The sequence below is a fragment of the Paroedura picta genome, chromosome 6, assembly GCF_049243985.1.
Source record: "Paroedura picta isolate Pp20150507F chromosome 6, Ppicta_v3.0, whole genome shotgun sequence".
NCBI classification, from domain to species: Eukaryota; Metazoa; Chordata; class Lepidosauria; order Squamata; family Gekkonidae; genus Paroedura; species Paroedura picta.
Window position 1 is genome coordinate 41,739,258 of NC_135374.1, and position 20,056 is coordinate 41,759,313.

The 20,056-nt window shown below is 42.3% G+C and overlaps 2 protein-coding genes across 5 annotated transcripts in view; one reads left to right on the plus strand and one right to left on the minus strand.

The window, feature by feature from the left end:
• Positions 1-4,577, minus strand: part of DCAF6 (DDB1 and CUL4 associated factor 6) — a 46,391-nt gene extending 41,814 nt beyond the window's left edge. For 2 of the 4 annotated variants that reach the window (XM_077342245.1, XM_077342243.1), the window contains exon 1: positions 4,266-4,536. In XM_077342245.1, the coding sequence (XP_077198360.1) occupies positions 4,266-4,359 (94 nt within the window). In that variant the 5' untranslated portion in view covers positions 4,360-4,536. The other 2 variants (XM_077342244.1, XM_077342242.1) reach the window with 2 other exon arrangements.
• Positions 4,578-4,811: 234 nt separating this feature from the next.
• On the plus strand, positions 4,812-19,682 carry MPC2 (mitochondrial pyruvate carrier 2). The gene is made up of 5 exons (XM_077342246.1): positions 4,812-5,323; positions 13,072-13,112; positions 16,954-17,038; positions 18,090-18,201; positions 19,115-19,682. Exons 1-5 carry the CDS (start codon positions 5,221-5,223, stop codon positions 19,161-19,163), a joined length of 390 nt encoding a protein of 129 aa, XP_077198361.1. The 5' UTR covers positions 4,812-5,220; the 3' UTR covers positions 19,164-19,682.
• The last annotated feature ends 374 nt before the right edge of the window (positions 19,683-20,056 follow it).

Here is a 20,056-nt window from a genome sequence, read left to right on the forward strand (position 1 = left end):
TTTTTATCAGTCACTGAATCTTATTGAGTGTTTGAAGGTCTCATTTAAAAGATTTTGTGTAAAATTGTTTATTTAAAGAGTGTTATAGAATATACTATTGCAATGAGGAAGGTAGGTTGATCAAGATATTTGCGATTTCTTTTCTATTAAAAACAAAGATTCTCCAAGCAAACTGATTTTCATTTTAAATAAGACTTTTCAAGCAAATTATATACACTGATGATGATGATGAAGATGGATTCAGGTGGGGAGCTGTGTTCACCTGAAGTAGCAGAACAAAATCTGAGTCCAATGGCACCTTTAAGACCAAAAATGTCTTATTCAAGGTGTAAGTTTTCATGTGGTTGAAGTTATATATCACCTTTGACTCTAATTTGAAGACCACATGTGGAGTTCTTGTTTTGGGGCTACTGTGCACCTGCTTTCTTGCCTATCTGTATATTTTCCAAAAAGATACTCCAAAAATATCCTTTAGTGCCTTCTTCCAAACAGAATCTATAAAGTTGCCCAAGACCTTCTCACTGCTTCAGAAAAGAGTAAAATGTGACACAGTGTCAGCAGCACCACAAATGCAGCTTTGTTGATATAAGAAAAAGGTGCAAATATGAATCAGGTGATAAAGGTTTGGTTGGTGTACACATTATATCATTCAGAGCACAATTAATGTAGATAGGGGTTATTCTTTCAAACTTTAAACATTTTATCATAGGTCACTTAAGTTCAATTGCACCTTATGTTCCCTTGCAGAAGTTACAATAAATGTAATAATAAAAAATAAAATATCAATTTAAAGGTTTTAGAATCATATTCAGCTAACAATCTGCAGGACGAAGTTGTCTTTCAGTTATCTTCACTTGCTATGGCCTCATAAGTTCTTCATTCCACTCTCCCTTTTGAAGAGAAAGGATAACATTTGAGAAAGAGTACTGGTTCAGCTACTTCAAATATTCTCAGACATTTTAGCTGAACTTATCAGCACAAAATGGCCTGTGAAACTGATCTAGCACAGTAAACACTTATCTCTGGGATTCCATGTTCTTTGGGGGAAAGGTCAATGGCTTCAACATGTAAACAGGTCAATACTGGCTACAGTTTAACAGATAATGCATTTTTAAAAACTGTTACAGGACTTCTTAGCTGTGAATCTTTATTTTATTATTATATTTCTATACCGCCCTCCCCGGAGGCTCAGTTTCGATATACATAAAGGTAGCACATGAATCAATTTATACTTATGCAAAGGTTTGGTCTTAAAGGTTAATGGTATACTGTGTGTGAACAAGCAATAGCTTTCATGAAATCCATATAGATAATAGCATGTGACTAATACACAATTGAAACACTGTCATCTAAACAAATATTGAAGTTTAATAAGAAATAACAACCAATATATCAAAAACTTATGTTTATCTAAAGCAGCCTTTTTCAACCTTTTGACCATGGGGAGCCCCTGAAATAATTTTTCAGGATTCAAGGAGTCCCAGAAGTGATGTCACCTGGCCACACCTCCCAGCAGTGACATCACCACCCAGGTTAACAGGCAGGCTTGAGGAAACTGAGGGGGGAAGAGACAGGAAGCGGTTTAAGGAGGGACTAGGCTTACAAACTCCACCCCCTCCCAGGTGCAAAAAGTACAAGAGAACTCACTCATGCTTGCAAGGTGAGCAATGGAAGCAGCTGGTTCCCTAGCTACTAGCCCAGTCCATTAAGGCATGAAGAGAAAGGCCACATACCCCTGGTTGGGAATCCCTGATGTAAAGTAATATTGGATCAAAACCCACAAAACAGTCCCCATCAACACTCAAATGCTAACTGAACTAATCCCTTACCAATGCAACTGTGAAGAAAAAAATTCTCAATTACTCTTTAAAAACAGGTATTATCATCACCGTGCTCTTTCTTCATGTAATGGGGGGAGGGATAATCTGAAGCTGCTTCCACATGATTTCTTCACACTTTGTCCTCTGTACACTCCTTCCCAAACCAGCTTTTGTTCTGGTGGTTTTGGAAAGAGAAGCACAAGCATATTATCTCACACAGTCTTACTTGCCCTGCAAAGGTCCTGCCCACACAGGTGCCTTCTTCCTGTCATTATCTCCCTATTACTATATCAATTATTGATTTAAAAGTGCAGAAGCTCTCAAAAAGTCTTCTGATAATTCGCTAGGGGAGGACAGCAAGTAGAAAAGTAGAAAACTCCCATGTGCACACTGCATTGCTGAAGGAAATTCCTCTGCATTTATATACTAGCAATAAAAGCAAAATTGTTGTGAGAAAGCAACCTGAGTGACCTGCCTTAGCTGAGGTATCCAGAAGACAATTCTTTTGTCCCAGAATGTGAGGCAATTTTAGTCAATCAGTTTCAACTGCTTGAGATTTTGGGTGAAGAGTTTTATATTTTTTAACTGCCATCTTGATTTTTTATTATCATAGGGAATAGTTGTTGTAATTTAATGTGCTTTTATGATCTGATTAATGTTTTATGGTTGGATGCTGTCTTTTTATGTGTATTGTGAACTGCCGCAATCCAGCTGGGAGCGGCAGTATATAAATATATATATAATTAATAAATTTATTTATTTATTTATTTAGATTTCTATACCGCCCATTTCTTTGCAGCTCTGGGCGGTATAGAAATAACTACTTTGAGCACCAGATTGAAACTCTCTCTCCTCCAGGATTTTTTCTCCTTTCTCCTGAAATGAAGCCACTTTCCATGTATGCCTTTATAAGCAATCATGCTACATTACTTGGCTATTGAATTAGGGCAGTGGGTGTGTTAATTCTATACATTGCTGCAGCCCTAATTTGCTACTGTAGATACTATCCATTAAAATATATAGAAAAATAACTTTATTTAAAGACCTGCCTAACTCCGTGTAAGGTCAGACATGGCAGCAGGAAACAATTATCTGAGGGCTTCTGTAGCCTGACATTCCATCTTATGAGAAAAATGTCTCAGTTGTACTTTGTTGCAAGCGACTCATGAATCTAGAAAAGGATGCCCATCCCCATGCAACACATTCAATAAAAATCTATACCTGGATGCATATTTATAGAGGATGTATGTGTGGATTTTACTAAATTGAAGTAATTTTTTACAATAAACATAAAAATTCCATTTCTAAAGCCATTAAGTCGACTTGCATTAACAATGGAGTCTAGGGTAAAAATATTTTAATAAATAATTAAATGGGAATGCAACATAAATATTTGAATTCTTCCTTTATCAGGATTTTTCCCAAGTTGGAAAGGCAACCAAAATTTCCCTGGTCTATAGATCATTTCAGCATATTTTAATCAAATAAAACAAAAATATAACAAGTTAATGGAAGATACGCCACAACTGTTTCTCAAGCAACAATGTGTTTTCTAATTCACAGAAAATAAAAACAAACATTTTATGTATTATGATTATATGATGATTATGATAAACCAGACTTGGAGAACAGAACAAATAGGAATAAGGAGGATTTTTTTAAAGGATCTTTGCTAATGCCAACAAACAAAAAAAATACTAGTCACTGTTTTTAAATTATATCAGTATTCTAAAAAGGATTTTGTACCGCATTCCTTCCGCCCAAGGGTGCAGGAAGCAATTCTCTAAGTTACGAAAGCCACAGCCGAATGACGCTCGAGTTAAATGCCGTCAAGTCTTAAGTACACCCTGAACCACGGCCACTGCATGCAGGAGCGATAAGCCGCGTTGTGATTCCGTACAGAGATATCCGACGCAGCAGGCCTCCTGAAAACCCCTAACACAACTATATGTTGAAGTGAACTCCAGTTACCAAAAATACTTCATGCCCAAGTGCAACACGGCATTGAGGCTGGGGGGGGGGGGGGGGCGCGAGAGAGGCATAGAAAGAAAAGCAAGAAAAAGTGCGAGAAGACAGAAGACGAAAGCTGCGCCTGAGTAAGCACGTGTACTACATGCGTGTCAGAGTATGTGCCTCTGTGTGTGCATGTATACTTCGGAAGGTTTCGGGTTTGAAATCTTGAAAAAGGACGAACTCAAAGAACTCCTTTCTCCGTAAGATATCCGCGTGGAAACTTGCGGTCAGGTTTCCCAAAAGACATCCCCCCAACGACGCAAACTCATGGCCCGCAGGCCAGCCACGCACCCCCCCCCCCTTCAGCGCTGTCAAGCCCGTCGCAGGCGCGGCTGGGGGAGGGACAAATCGCGACGTGCCCCCTCCTCCTCTTTCCCCCCCCCGCCTCCTCCTCCTCCTCCTCCTCAGGCCCCGCCCTCCCTCCCTTCTCACCGAGGTATCTCCTTCGCAGCAGGCCGGGCTCCTCCAGCCCCAAACTCCGCTTCCTCACGTCCCACAGTAGGTGGGTGCAGCACCCCCGGGACATGGCCCCGCGCGCCAACACGAGGGCTCAGGCGGGCCGCCGCCAGCGACATCAGTCGCCGCCACTCGCTCTCGCCACCCTGGCCTTCACCATGGAGACCCGCGGGCGCGCCTGGCGCGCGCGTAACCACCACCACCACCCCGGCTCGCCCCCCTCTCGGACAGGCGCCTCGGCTGCACCAGGCCCCGCCCCCACCTCACCTCGGCCCCGCCCCATTCTCAGAGTCCCAACGAGCTGCAGGGGTTATCGCGAGAACTCAGGCACGACCCGCTCTCGCCCCGCCCTCAGGGGGACCGAAATAGCCATAGAGCGGAAAGCGGGTCGTGTCACGATCTCCTCTGCGCGAGGGTCTTTGTGTCCGCGCTGGCAAAGCCACCATCTTTGACTTGGGCAGTATCTTCTCTCACGCTTAACAGACTCTGCGCGGCAGAGACTGCTGTGGCCTCACACACCGTTTCAAAGCGACTAGACGGCTTCGGTCGTGCGTTAAAAGAAAAAAAAATGGTTTTGTAACCGATCTCCGGAATATAAGCAAATATTCGTAACGTCATCGGCCGTCGCCCCAATCGCGTTGTCGTCATCCAAAGCGGCCACGAAGTTGACCGTGTTAATGTCATCGAAGCCGGAGGACAAGCCGGTACGGGGAGCGGCTAAGCCAATAGCGCGGAGGTCAGCTGATAACGCCCGCCCCGTTCTCGTTCAGCGAGCCAATCAAGAGGAAGCTAACGGGCCTCGCCCTACCACCTGCTCGCGTGCCTGTGAGGGCGGGGCGCGCTCGTCCGGCTTCGGTTCTGCGAGGCGGAGAAGGACGGCGGGTCGACTGGAGACGCTGCGTTCCCAGCTAGCGCCGTCCCCGCACTCACGATGGCGGCCGTGGCGGGCTTCCGTGCCTCTTACCATCGCTTCTTGGACCGGATCGAGCTCATGTTGCCACCACGGCTGCGCCCTCTCTATAACCATCCTGCAGGTAGTGGGAGCGGGCGAGAGGGGACGATAAAGGTCTCTTAGCTGTGCACTTGATCTCTTTAGGAGGCAGGGGTTGACCTGACTCGGGCAACAGGACCCGTGATCATGTGTAGGACACTGCAAAGGAAAAGAAAGCTTGCCCTGTGTGCCCTGAGGAAGGAGGTGTGTGTCGGAATCGGTAAGGAGGGTCCAGGTTTTCGGGTTTGGAGCCTGCAAGTAGAAAGTGCTGTTCATTCTTTACGACACAGGCTGTTTCAGGAGGTGCAGCTTAGCCTCAGCTGGTGACATTTTTTGCCTTCCTCCAAGTAGCTCAAGGTGACATATCTGGAAATGGTTTTCTTAAGGCTGGAAGCTTGTGAGGGGGAAAGTAACTATCATAGAGCATCTGGGTCGTATAGGCAGGAGATCCTGGGATTGTCTGGCAGCCAGGTAAGAGACATTTGAAGGGGGTTTGCCATTATCTGCCTTTGTGTCATGACTCTAGTGGACCTTGGAGGTCTCCCATCTAAATACAAGTCAGAGTCAATCCTGTTTAAGCTTCTGAGATCTATTGAGTTTGATCTTGCCTGACCTATCCAGAAAGAGATTTGCTGACCTTCAGTAGTGCAGTACCACCTCACCGTTAAATCAAGTCACCCTCTTTCCTCCCACAGGGTATTATAATTCTTTGGTTAACAATTTAGTGATGGTTAAGACATTCCAATTGGAAATCCCTTAACTCTGCTTACCTTCTCTGGCGTGGAGGTGTGTGGTGTATAAAGGTAAAGGGGCCAAGTGTTGTAAGTTCTTTGAAAAGAACTCTGTAGAGTGTTTCCTCAGTTTCCCTTTCCATGCTGAGAACTGAGAGGCCTATTATAAATGACCTTACCAAGGGGAGGATGTACAGCTTTTCCATAATGATACCTCCCAATTTATTTTGGTATAAAGCTTTGTCAGTGTTTCTTGCTGCCAAAGATGCGTATCAAACAGAATCCCTGTATATTTCAAATATATGACTAACTAGTGAAAAGGAGGGTAGAGGGAATTGTCACGCAGGGATAGAAAAAGTTGTATTTGCTGCAAATTCCTTCTTCTAGGAGACCTTTCTGTATTTCTTCAGCCTAGAAGATATGTGGAATAGGGTCATGTTGAGACACAAAAAGCAACTTCTCCCCCAACCTGGGTTCCTAATAACACTTTTCTAGAAATCTCTCCTATTCAAATGTTCATTTGAAGGGTAGTCAAACTGTGGCCCTCCAGATGTCCATGGACTACAATTCCCAGGAGCCCCTGCCAGTGTTTTCTGGCAGGGGCTCCTGGGAATTGTAGTCCATGGACATCTGGAGGGCCGCAGTTTGACTACCCCAAGGTAGTTTCAACAGAACACAGGGTATTTTGGTTGGCCCCTAAAAGAATTATTGCATATCTTTGGGACTGGATTTTCTAGGGCCCAGCACAATTATCCACCTTTGATTTTCAACAGCTCATCAAATATATATTTGTGGCTGTCAGCAGTGCAAGCCCAGCAGTAATGCTTATATTGTTATTCTGTATGTTAAAGCAATGATTAGAAAAATGGCTCTCATTCCTGCTCTCTAGCTGGAACCTCTGTTAGACTGAATTTGTTTACTATAGTTTCCCTTGGATTTATTACTATGGGAAAGGAAGAAGCTATTTGTAATCTTATCTTTCATGATAATCCACTAGAAAACAAACTACTATTACCTTTCTTTTTATTTGAAGCTGGCTTTCTCAACTTCAGCTGACTTTCTCAACTTGTTTCCTGTATGGAATTTTTCCAGCTGTGGAGCTTTGCAAAAAAAAAAAAAAAAGAGCAAATTACAACTACCCATGCTGATCTTTTGAGGGCAAATTGATTATGCTGGGGCTTGACAAATCCCAGGTTGCCATGGTGCCTAGGGATTTCATCATGGCCCTAGTATTTTCTGCAAATATTTTATTGCATTGCCTCTCATCAGTTTTTAGTGGCTTAAGGAATTCATCGTTGCATGAAGTCATTGCTTGTTCACTGCCAGCCGGTGAAGACTTTTTTGTTTCCTTCAGCATTCTCTCAATGATCTCTGCTTCCTAACCAAAATTTTTGTATTTGATATGTATTTTAATTGTTCTGTATGGTTACCATTTGTTTGAGTTTAATTTCCGGAGGTGGGAACATAGTAAAGGAAATGAATGTTTCAAAACTGGAGATTGACAGGTAGATGTACTCTTCTTAATTGTGGAAAGCTGAGTGTAATTAACTGAGACCCAGGGATCCTTCTGCCCATCAATCTCCAATTTTGACATCATTATTTCCTTTACTGTTTTCCCCTGCAGTTGAATCAAAACAAATGGTAACCATATGAACTAAACTTGTTATTCCTGTTTGGTCCCTGTACCTGTTAGACATCTTAATTATGTTGTATGCTACCTATATAGGTATATATGTTACCATGTCAATGTATCTGAAGAAGTGTGTGTGCACATGAAAACTGATACCAATTTTGGTTGGTTTTAAAGATGCTCCTGAACATGAACTTTGTTCTGCCAAACCAATATGGCTATCCACTTGAATCTATATTTGTGTATATACTGCAGCATTTTTGTCATAGCTCTAATAAAAATTAATGTGAAGGGTTAAGTTTTGTGGTAGCAAATATTAGAAAATTTGGTTATTAAAATACAAAACACTTAAGGCTAAAATTAATCTGATTCCTAAATTTTTGGGCCAGCCCCTACAGCCAAAGAAAATATGTCAAGACCTGAATTATGGTATGTGAAGAGCTATGTTACTTATCAGAATATTTATTATATATTTGCTATATATAATGTGGTGCCAAAGGCTAGTCTTGCCTGTGCTTTGTGTTGTGAATGTTGGTTGTGAACATTTGGATTCTTAAACTCAAGCATCAAAACAGTGCACCTTGGTGAGAACTTTGTAAGTAGCCTTAGACAACTATGGGTTGCCATCTGCAACCAGAAGATCACAATAACTGGTCTACCTTGTAAGATTTTGTGGCTTACCAAAATATAAGTGATTGAAGATTGAAGATGGTATCATGAAGACTCTGAAAAAAGGGTAGTCCAGGTATCAGGGAATATGGCTTTTGTGGAAGAATCCAAACTTACACCAGTGTTGCAGCTTTCCTATCTCACACAACAGCTCTTTGTTTTCCTAGATACTGAAGATAGACAGCATTTCTGAAAAACTCTACTGTACAAAGCAATGTTTTGAGAGACACTGGCAACTGTGGGTGTGATGAGAGGGTGTTGAACCAAGATGCTGATCAGCATTATACCAGTTGAAACTTGTTACTGCTACTGTGCTTGAGCCGTATTTTCAAGAGCAAAACCAATACGAAATACAAGTCCAGTGTTTTTTTTAGCCTTGATACAGGTCAATTTGATGGCCTAGTGAGATAAGTGACATTTCCTAGAATGAAAGTGTCAGTACCTGAGGAATATCCCTTTCCTTTTAGTTCACAAAAGTTTAGCACTGCTGAAGAATTACTCTTCCGCAGTTAGTTGGCAGCAGAATCGAAGCTAGGACATACACTACAATTCCTTCTCCTTGTCCTCACAGAACAGTGAGAGCCAAAGTGCATTTACTCAGAGATTATCTCCATTCAGTTTTGATTCCCTAATTTATAATTTCCGGGCCTCATTAAGAAACTTAAATCCATGTTTAATTTCTGTCCTTATTGCAATGTACACCTTAGGGATTGAAAACTAGCAAAAATAGTCATGCCAGATTAGGGGAAATTCTAATGTTCTAATGTATGGGGCATTACAAGAAGGGGAGATGAGAAACAAGAATAAACTGAAATTCAAAAGCTGGGATGTTTCCTTCCTCTTTTATTAGGGGGGACCTTAGCTAGTCAAATTGAAGAGGAGGCCCATCAGATTTTAAAAGAGGGAGATTTGTGGTGGGATTGCCAGCCTCTTTAATTTCAACTAAGAACTCCTTGGGGAGGACATCTTGGAGCTCAGTGGTAGTGTTACAAAAAACTGATTTAAATCTTTAAATCTTTTCTCCACATTTATTTTCCACAGAGAATGTGGTGAACTGTGTGTTGGGGGGGGGGGGGTAAGGTTTTCTGCTGCAACTGGGAAGTTATGACCTTGACCTTCAGCATAATCCCTTGTAGCTGTTGGTTTTCAGTTCTGCAAGTATAACAGTGACATTGATGGATCTGGGATTTTTAGAAGACCCCCCCCTTTACCAAACAGTTAAAAATGATAGTGACATCACTATTACTAAAATGATAGTAAAATCAAGAAATTGCAAGCTGGAAACTGCCACTATCACCAGTCTGAACATTCCTTGTGAAAGAGGGACTGAAAAGCACTGTTCTGTTCTATAAGGCTAGCCATGCGATTCTGTTTTGAAGTTAAAAAAATACTGAAAACACCCCAAATCTGTACACAAGAATTCTAAAAAAAGGAAGAGCACAGTGTGCTGCCAGCAGGATCATTCATTGCAATTGTGTGAGAGAATCATGGCAGTTCCAAATTAAATGGCCAGTTTGGAGATAACTTCTGTGTAATTAAAAAAGTCTGATTCTTATGCTACGAGTTTCTCATATGCTACAGTAATTTACCAATTGTTAAATTTGTAAAATACCCAGTTCCCCTAGTTCTCATTGTTTTTAGGCAGTGGGGAAAGTTACTGCTGTCAGCAGAAAGGCATTCCTTGGTGCATCTCATTTAGTCCATTGTATAGTTGCTCTGAATAGAAAGCTCTTTAGAATTACTCAAAGGCATAGTGAATAATGGAACTTCACTTGCACGAAATGTGCAATTTATAACTCTTAAACCTATTAAGCAAAGATTTTTATTAACCTTGACTGGTAGAATATTTTTGTTGAAACTAGCATATACAGCAGTCCCCAACCTTTTCCTGGTTGAGGACCACTTCCGGGGGTGGGGGAGAGCCAGCGGCCTGGGTGCCGCACCATCGCGCATGTGTGGAGCTGCCGCGCATGCACGCTTGTGCTCCCACCGGAGGGCGCACGTGCGCATGTGTGGCAGCTCCACACAAAGCCGCATGCACGGAGCTGCCACGCATGCACCTTTGCGTCTGCCGGGGGCTCAAACGCACATGTATGTTTATGTCCACCGGCATGCAGGCGGCCGCCCCTGCCTCTCCCCCCCCCCCCGCAGTGAGAAGGTAGCTGGGCCGCGAGTGAAGCGGCTGCTTTGGCGGCCGCTTCGCTCGCGGACTGGCAAGCTTCTCGCTGCGGAGGGGAGGGAAGAGGCAGGTGCGGCCGCCGGCGGCCTGGTACCGGGCCGCAGACCAGTAGTTGACAACCCCCGAGCCTATATGTTACCAATATCCTTGCATACTTCCTATTTTAAAAGGAACAATGCAAGGAAATATTATCATTAAACATAATAAAGCTCAAGTTGACAACTCACTCCCTACTGGGGGTGTGCCACCCTCCCTGGGAGTGTGCCACCAATAGAGCACTCTGCCTATGAGGGCCAATCAGTTTAAATTGCACTCTACCAATGAGGGCCAATCAGTTCAAATTGCATGTAGGCTATTTACTCTCTACCTGATTGCTCTCCTCAGAAATATTCCCCCAATAACTGATGGCCTTTGGCCAGGAATGACCCACTCTGGTAGGTTAGCCCCAATCAGGACAGAACCCTCAGCCAGGAAGAACTAATAACTCAGAAGACCTGGGGGGGGAGCGAGCTCGCTCCTGGGGCAGTCTGTGTGCCTTCTGAAGGGAAGGGGCTGCAGGAGGCACAGAAATAGCCCCCTTCCGGCCTGCTGGGACCCAGGGTGGCCAGGAAAAGTTTCTACCCTGTAAGTTCTTTGCCAACAAATGTTTTCATGTTTTATTGTAACATACAACTGTTTTGATTTATTGAACTGAACTGTAGAATGTACAGACTGAAAGGTTTTCAGTTCAAGCAAATTTTGCTATCAACTAAATATTTTAATTGAAGGAAGAAACTATGACAAGTTTATGAATTATTGGATGTTTATTGTTATTAGCAATTACTGCCACCCAGCATTTCTCTTTGTTTCCCGCCTAGAGCCTGGCATCCCTGCACTTCTATGGAATCCCAAAACAAATAGTCCCTCCCAAGTAGCCCTTTTCTCCAGGGGGACTGATCTCTGTTGCCTGGAAATGATCTTCAATTCTAGCAAATCCCCAGATTACAACTGGAGATTGGCATCCTGCAACCTCTCTGAGGCACAGTGCCATAGAGTTCCCCCCCTGCCAAGCAAGCCCTTTGTCATTGCAGAGTCCCCCCCCCCTCCAAACAGCCATTTCCCCCTGGGGAGCTGATCTCTATAGTCTGCAGATGACCTCCAATTATAGATTTCCAGGCTGTACCTGGAGGTTGCTGACCCCCTGGATCAGGAATGTTGTTTGAGGTTTGGAGGTGGAGCCTCAAGACTCCAGGGATGGGCAGGAGCTTTTGCCATGTTGCCTTGCCTTTGGAAGGCAATGGTGCAGGTGTGCATCTTAACGCCCGTTGTTTTCCTGGGTGTAGTGGGCTTTGCCTTTAGTATATATATAATCTCCACTCAAAGGCAGTGGGACATATCAAACTATTTAAGGACATGTATCCATTCAATAATATGATAAGTGTTCATGTCATCACATGAGGGCATAGTTCTTGAAAAGGCTGCTTTCCATTTATGAGCGGATCAATATGTCAACTGCCATAATAAAAGGCTGTACCATAAATTAAATGTATCTCCTATTTTGAAAAGTTGCTGTTCAAAATATTCCAAGTTTCTCCTTTAATTAAACCTGGATGTAGTCTGTTGCATGTTAAAATAAATTAAACACTTGCCCATTTTTGTAGTGGTTTTATATTTATGTATATTGTATTTATGTATTTATATAATATTTATATTATAGCTGTTGGTTAGTGTGACTGGGGACATCTGGGTTAAAATAGCAATTTGGATATGAATCATGGGGCACTTCTCAGGTGTCTCTAAAATAATAAAATAATGTAGTTGTGCCATTTCTCTATTCACTGAGGCAGTGGTCCCCAACCCCTGGGCCGGGACCGGTCCGCAGATCAGTCAATACCGGGCCGCGGTGGCTCCTCGTCCTCCTCCCTGGCTGCTGCCACGGGGGCTGCCCTGCCACTCTGCTCACCTTTGGTGTTCTCCAGTGGGCACCATGGCTGGGGCTCCCCCTTGGCATGGCATTGCGCAGCTGCTGCTGGCAGCACCCCCCAGCAGACAGCAGGAAGTCAGGGGCACTGGCGGGAAAGCAAGTGGAGCAGGGGCTCAGGCGGTGGCGACGTCCCTCGGCAAAAGACTACCCCCCCCCCAGGGCCTCAGTAAAATTGCCAAGCGTTGACCGGCCCCCAGTGATAAAAAGGTAGGGGACCACTGCACCGAGGAGTTGGGGCGTTGTATTTTCCCTTCCCCTCCTAACCCATGGAGAAGGTATGTTGTGACTACAACCATATTGCTACTTGCAGGAACTTAGAAGCTTCTTGCAAGTGGCAAAATACTGAGGGGGAAGTGTGTCCAAACTGCAGGAAGAATAAACTTCTGGGGTATTCCCTTTAACGGTCTGTATCTGGTCAGTCCAGAAGAACTACTTGCTGTTCTGAGAACCAGTATAATTAACTGGTGCCATTATTCAAAATATTACATAGCAGCCAGTCCACAGAACATCCCAATGATATTTTGCTTATTACTTGACTTGAACATCTAGCATATGTAGTTCTACTCTGTGTTGCTTCAGTTCTTTGGTCTTGTGCATTAACTAAAGTATCCTCTTGCAGGTCCCAAAACAGTGTTTTTCTGGGCACCTATTATGAAATGGGTAAGTTGACCTCTTAGGCCAGTATTAAATGCATGAATCCCATGAGTTAAAACTATAAACTGCAGCACAATTATATTGGAAATTACTACAAACATTTTCATTTGGGCAATTATTTGCATATGGCTAGACAGCTCCTGTCTTGGAATACTGACCAACAAACAGAGCCAGAATATAGAATCATTGAGTTGGAAGGGTCATCTAGGGTCATCTAGTCCAACGCCCTACAGAATGCAGGAGATTCATAACTATCTGCCCACCCGCAGTGACCCCAATTCCATGCCCAGATGATGCGCTCCCCCCAAAAAACAGAATCCCTGACCAGTCTGGCCTGGAGGAAATTTGTCTCTCTGGGCATGCAAGAAAGGGCCACAAGAGCCAAGCACTAACCCAGTCCCTTCAGCCCATCCACTTACAACCTGCCTAAACAGACCAAGCTCAATCAACCAGCTTGGTGTAGTGGTTAGCAGTGTGGACTTCCTAGTGAGCCGGGTTTGATTCCTCCACCACATGCAGACACCGGAGTGATTTTGGCCTCACCAGAGCACTGATAGAGCTGTTCTGACCGAGCAGTGATATCAGGGCTCTCTCAGCCTCACCCATCTCACAGGGTGTCTTGTGAGGAGAGGAAAGGGAAAGGGGACTGTAAACCACTTTGAGACTCCTTCTGTTAGAGAAAAGCGGCATATAAGAACCAACTCTTCTTCATACATCTTGGCCTCTAAACCTCTCACCATTTTGATTGCCCTCCTCTGTACATGCTCGTTTGTCTACATCCTTCTTTAATTGTGGTGCCCAAAACTGAACACAGTATTCTAAGTGATGTTTAACCAGAGTGGAGTTAAGTGGTACCATTCTATGTTTGAAGAATGAGGTGCAGAAATACTGCCAATGAGTTGAAAGGACATCTGCTCCCTGGTTGGTTGTGTCAAGCTGCTGTATTCTCTGACAGCTTAGTGGAAATATTGCATATATTTTTACTATATTCTACATAAGTGATGCCAAACCACAAAGGTCTCAGTTAAGCTGAAACTTTATCTTGTTAGCACCTACAGTGTACAGTGGAGTCTACACAGAGAGGACTTGATACACAGATTGAGCTTGGTACCCAATATCAGCTGTGCTGCAGCATTGTGAACCAATTGGGGTTTCCAAGTTGTCTTGGGCAGACCTATATAGACTTCATACAGTAGCCTAGCCTTGAGATAATCTAACATTTATTATTTACAAAATTGTTGTATCACCTTTCTGCCTTTACAAGGGTCACCGAGGCAGCTAACAATTTAAAACATACATAATAAAATCACATTTTAAAAACTTTTAAAACTAGAAGCACTTCAACATATATCATTGAACATTTAAAAACAGAGTTTAAATACATACAAGACATAAAAACTGTAGTTGGTTGGGATCGCTGAGGGAATACCCCCCCCCCAAAAAAACAGAACCACATAACTGGGTCAGCTGTCTTTCAAGCTGTGTGTAGTTGACAGAATGCCCTTTTTGCAGCTGCATTAGCTTGCTTTTCCAAGAATACAGCTAGATCCAGAATCACCCCTAGGCGCTTAACCAATTCAATCAGAGATAATTGGGCCCCATTCAAATGAGAGTTCCATGTCCTTTAGGCCTTCCCAGCCATATCACCTTTGTCTTGTTCAGTTTCACCTTGTTTGCTTAGCTATTCAACTACAATAATCAGGCACTGGTTCAGAGACTATAGTGTCACCAGGTGATTTTGATAAAGACACGTACAATTGGGTGTCGTCAGCTTACTGATGGCATGCTATTCCTAAACCACAAATGGTTTCCCCACCCCAAGGGCTTCACATAAGGATTGAATAGCATGAGGAATAAGATTTAGCCTTGTGAAACTCCACAAAGCAGGTCCAACGCTGTAGATTACTTGCCCTCTACAGCAGCCATCTGAGTTCTGTGAAAAAATTAAACAGACCAAAACACATTCCTTAATCCCTACTTCTATCTCCAAATGACTCAGCAGGACGTTATAGGCCACTATGTCAAGATCTGCAAATGTCTAGTAAAAGCAGCAGAGAGATCATATACTAGGGCCCCCAGCACCTCTCTCTCCATAACCCAGTCTGAAATGGGACTGAAAAGGACCTAGAGGAGATGTTTTTATCAAAGAAGGCCTGGAGTTGGTCTGCCACCACTGTTTCTATCATTTTGCTGATTAAGGCCAAATTAGAGACTGGGCAATATTCAGCCAAATGTTCTTTCTCTAGCAATATTCTTTTAAGTCACGGCTTCCCACCTGTTTTAGGACAGAAGGAAAGACATTCGGAGTCCACAATTGATTTATAATGGACTCTAGGGACATATTGTGATTTGTCCATCCTTTATATATCCAAGGCAGGCAACAAATGGTGTCCTTCACATATTAGAGGATCCTGGGGGTATTCATCACAGTAACCAGTTCAAAGTGATGACAAAGGAGTCAGATTCTGGGTTGTGGTGTTTCTGCTGTCTCAGCTGTGACTTTAAATTAGAATGTATTTGAGAGGTTTTCTCAGCAAAGAACCGAGCAAAGGTGTCATGCCTAAGTTAGGGGCTCAAACTATGCAATCGTTATTTTACACAACTGGGATGGGTGTAAACTGGACACTGCAACAGTACCAGCCAAGTAGGATTTCTTTGGTGTCAGCACCATCACCTAATGGGCCTTTCTATGCTTTCTATAGCATATAGCATATCCCATAACCTATCAGTCATTATGCATTTTCTGCCAGCAGCATTTGAGAATTGAGACCCACGCTCTTCAAATTACACAGTTCCTTAGTAAACAAAGATCACTGATTCCATCTTGAGAATTGGATATGTCCATAACAACCAAGCTAGTAGCTTCCAAGATTCTCAGGCATCTCCTAGGATCTCAATAAGGCCATCAGCTGGGAACTGAGTCAAGGGAGGCATTCAGGAGGCTGGCGGGATCCATTAGTCTCTGTGGGTGGAGCATTTTAGTTTGCTCCTGCTGAGCATTGGTGTCATATTCACCTGAGCCTTGATGAGGGTTAGACCATGGCACAGGGTAAATCTCGATTCCCCAGAGTAGCTTCCCCCTCCCCCCGATCCAGAAAAAAAATAGGTCTAAAGTCTCTGTTTTTTATGGTGGTCAGGGAGACTATAAAATTTTACGGCTCCTTGCCATGGTGTCATCAACATGGATTTGAAGTCATACAGAAAAATCAACATGGGTGTCTCGAGAATTAACTCTGAGATGATCTGTTAGATTAGATAAGATGTCCAGTGAGGAACTAGGTGCGGTAGTAAACTTATCAGAGCGACCTAAACTAAGGTCAAGGCAATTAATTCCACCTTCGTGAGACAGCTCCATGTATTTGTATTAGTGGCACCCAGCATGGCTTGTTATCAATGAGACATGTTTCAGTAGGAAATCATGTAGATAATTCTCAGTGTTTTGACAAACCTTAGAAGCTACCACCTTTTCTAAACTGAGTTGATTAAAGAACATTTTTGCTGCTGGATGTGGAGTTTCTGTGGGATTTGTCTTGTATGATATTTGTTTCTTAAAGGGTCATCTCTTTGCATTTTTTCCAATAGTTTTGGCCTGTTTTTAACAAATTTATTATGAACATGGAAGATCTATAAAAATTGACATCTGTTTCCTCAAAATGCAACAGAGCATACAATAAGCCTGTCACTGCCTTTATAAATACTTGCTGTCCAGAATTGTACATGTTCAATATCTGAATGACTTAAAACGCAAAATGCAAAAAAAAAATAGCATCAATATTCTGACTACAGCATGACATTGATGTAATTTAACATTGTCCCCTATGAAGTTGAATGCTCCTACTTTTTACAGGGTTTGGTCTGTGCTGGAATGGCTGATATGACTAGGCCAGCAGAAAAACTCAGCACATCACAGTCTGCGGTGTTAACGGCCACAGGTACGTGTGATGGATTTGTTTGTCATGTTTGGCTGGTTAGAATATTAGCCTCCAACCAACGAGTCTTAGGGTTGAATTCCTGGACATACTCTGCCTAGCAGAGTTCTCACCATTGAGGAAATAGTGGGATTACTCCTGTCCATGAATGTGCACCTTGGAGAGAGACTATAAGTGAGGAATTATTACTTTTCTGAACCAAAATTTGCCCCAAGCAGAACTGAACTTTTAAACTTGGTGATTCATTTTCTAAAAGATTTTGAAAGTACATCTGCTTGTTGAATCAACTGAGGAAACTTGTTTAATCAATAAAATTGGCTAGAAACTGTTTAGTCAGAAACATACAAATGGATTTTTGGTTGATTCCTTTGAGCATTAAAAAATTTTTTCTACTGAGGATGTAAAAATAATTCCCATGAGAGACTGACTTCCATTATTGCTGTTTCTGTGCTATTGTACCATAGTGGTTGACTGGATAGGTTTACATACATAGAGCTTTGCTTATAGTTTTGTTAGTCTTTGAGAGACTGATTTTCTTAGGCCAGGACTTTCCAGATGGTCCAAAGTTCTTACCAGTCAGCTTTTGTAGCAATGATTCAAGTTGATTGCCACATTTCTAGTCTGCAGGATGTGTGTTGCAAAGATCTGCTTCTCCTATTTGATATTGCTCCAGTCACACTGGGGCCCCAATCCCTGTGCACACTTTCTGCCCATTCAAATAGGGCATCCTTGCTTGCCTTTAAGGAATTCCATCTTCTGATCATAGCCCCTATGTGAAAGCAATGGCCAATTATATAGGACTTGCTTCCCTATAATACATTTTGGACTAGAAGACTAATTCTGTTGGACTAATTTGGACTAGAAGACTAATTCTGTTATGTAGGTTAGACAGTGAATGGTCCAAGATCATGGCAAAGTGGGGATGAGAACCTGGGCCTCTCAGGTCCTAGTCCTACTGGCCATGATCACCTGTCTGACTACAGCCCACAATCAGTATTACCCTGGAAGTACTGATAAGTGCATTAAATCATTTTCTTTCTTTATAACCTAACAGGACTTATCTGGTCAAGATATTCCTTAGTAATTATTCCTAAAAACTGGGGTCTATTTACTGTTAATTTCTTCGTGGGATGTGCTGGCGGCTCTCAGCTGTACCGTATATGGAGGTAAGTACTGTGAACAAGCTGGAAACAAGTTGACTTGTTTAGCATCTGGTTCTTCAGGCTGCACAACTGTTCAGCTTTGCCAGTGCTTCCTAGCATGATTTAACACTACATGAAACAGAATTGGGATAAAAGATTTTACTGACTTGTAGAAAAGAGTGGCCTGACCATGATAATTTGCAGAATATCTATCCCATCATGCTGCTAGAGGCCCTAATAGGGGTGCCTGTATTTTTGTTTTATGTCTCAGATATTTTGGCTACTGTTCCCCAGATCTTTTGACAATACTTTTTGTCTTTAGAAAAAAAGAGCTCCCTTTCAAAACACTGGATTTGTGTCTCCTGCTCCAAGGTTTTCATTCAGTTCGTTCTCCCTGCATGTCTAACCTACAGTAGCTGGTCAACATGCTTCCCTGTGATTTCATCAAATGTCATATTTGGAATCAGTCTGCATACGCCCCTTTTCCTGTCTGAACATTGAAAGGAGAGAGGTGGGAAGACCAGTACTCCTAGGTCTCGTCTTTCAGACAAATAGCTAGGATATGGGAGTTGTTCCTGATTTACACCTTTGGACAAACTAAACTAGTATATTAGCTACTTGTGTTCTTTGAAAGTTGAAAATACGGCACAATCTCATGTCATTTTGTAGACTATTATAATGGCAGTGAGGTAAGTATTAGTCTTCTGAGCTCAGTATTTCAAAATAAACAAGGCAAGGTTACATGCTATGTAGATATGAGCCTAAAATGAAAGAGTAGATGTTCTCTGCAAAAACCTCCCCAATTTTGAGTCATCATCACCATTTTATCCTTAGCCCTAAAGCCTGGGACATCCACAAGATACACTTTTGGTCATGTTCAATTGTGAAAGTAATTAATTTGAAGATTATAAACACTGACTTTGTTTCCTCCTAACAGGTATAATCAAGAGCTAAAAGCCAAGGAGAAGGAAGAGAAGCAGCAATAAAAATGTAGTTCATCTCTTCACATTTCAGCTGTGAACTCTTTCAAGGGACCTAGTTGAATCTTGTGCAGTTATCCAGCATGAATTTTTACTAATGTTTGAGCATGTTTTTCTATAAACTAGAAAATGACTCTTTACATAAATAAAGTTTGATTATAATAAAATACCTTTTAGGCTCAAGATTTCACAGGCCAATACTGATAGCTATTCTGGTTTGTCAACTGGGTTAAATGGTAACCCAGGTCATAAAACCTCAGTCAGTCTAAAGTTCATGCTACATACTACATGGCTCAGGAGTAAGAGACCTGCCCAATTATTTGCATTTGTAGCAAGGAGTCCTAGACATGATCTGAAGGGGGAAAAACAGTAATCAAGAGAGCCCTTGTTGTACAAGCAAAGTATAAAATTGTTTGTTTACCCTATTAGTTATTGTAACAAAAAATTGTGCTTTATTATTAACTGCCTTGAGAAAAGCTAAAACTTTTCCTAAATAAAGGTATAAGTACTAGAGAGAACTGTAAAGTATTATGGTTTGTTATATTCTTTAAGTTTGTTACTCAAGAAGCTACTCAACTTTTCCTATCAGGTGGTGTTAATTGCTTTAACTTCAATGCAGCAGAGTTCAACTCAAATAGACCTTGATGTAACAGCTTTAGAATTCAATTCACAGAGCTGCGTATAATGGCTTTTCTGTATTGGTTGCATGAATTTGAGTTGTTATACCTGGACTTTTCTAAGATTTATTAACAACTTTAGTTTGAGGGAGACCTCTTTACTTTTTAAGAGCTACCAATAATTTAATAAGGCTTCTTCTGTGAAGACAAAGAGATCCTAGAAGAGCAACAGTAAGCTCCTGTTCCTTTACCAGGCGAGGGAGGGGGCAGATAGATGGAAAA

Bases quoted from the DNA above. Each gene is read 5' to 3' on its own strand.
- MPC2 (XM_077342246.1), top strand. From the start codon at position 5,221: ATGGCGGCCGTGGCGGGCTTCCGTGCCTCTTACCATCGCTTCTTGGAC. The intron at 17,039-18,089 runs GTACGTGTGATG...ATAACCTAACAG, and splicing joins TGCGGTGTTAACGGCCACAG to GACTTATCTGGTCAAGATAT. The intron at 18,202-19,114 runs GTAAGTACTGTG...TCCTCCTAACAG, and splicing joins CAGCTGTACCGTATATGGAG to GTATAATCAAGAGCTAAAAG.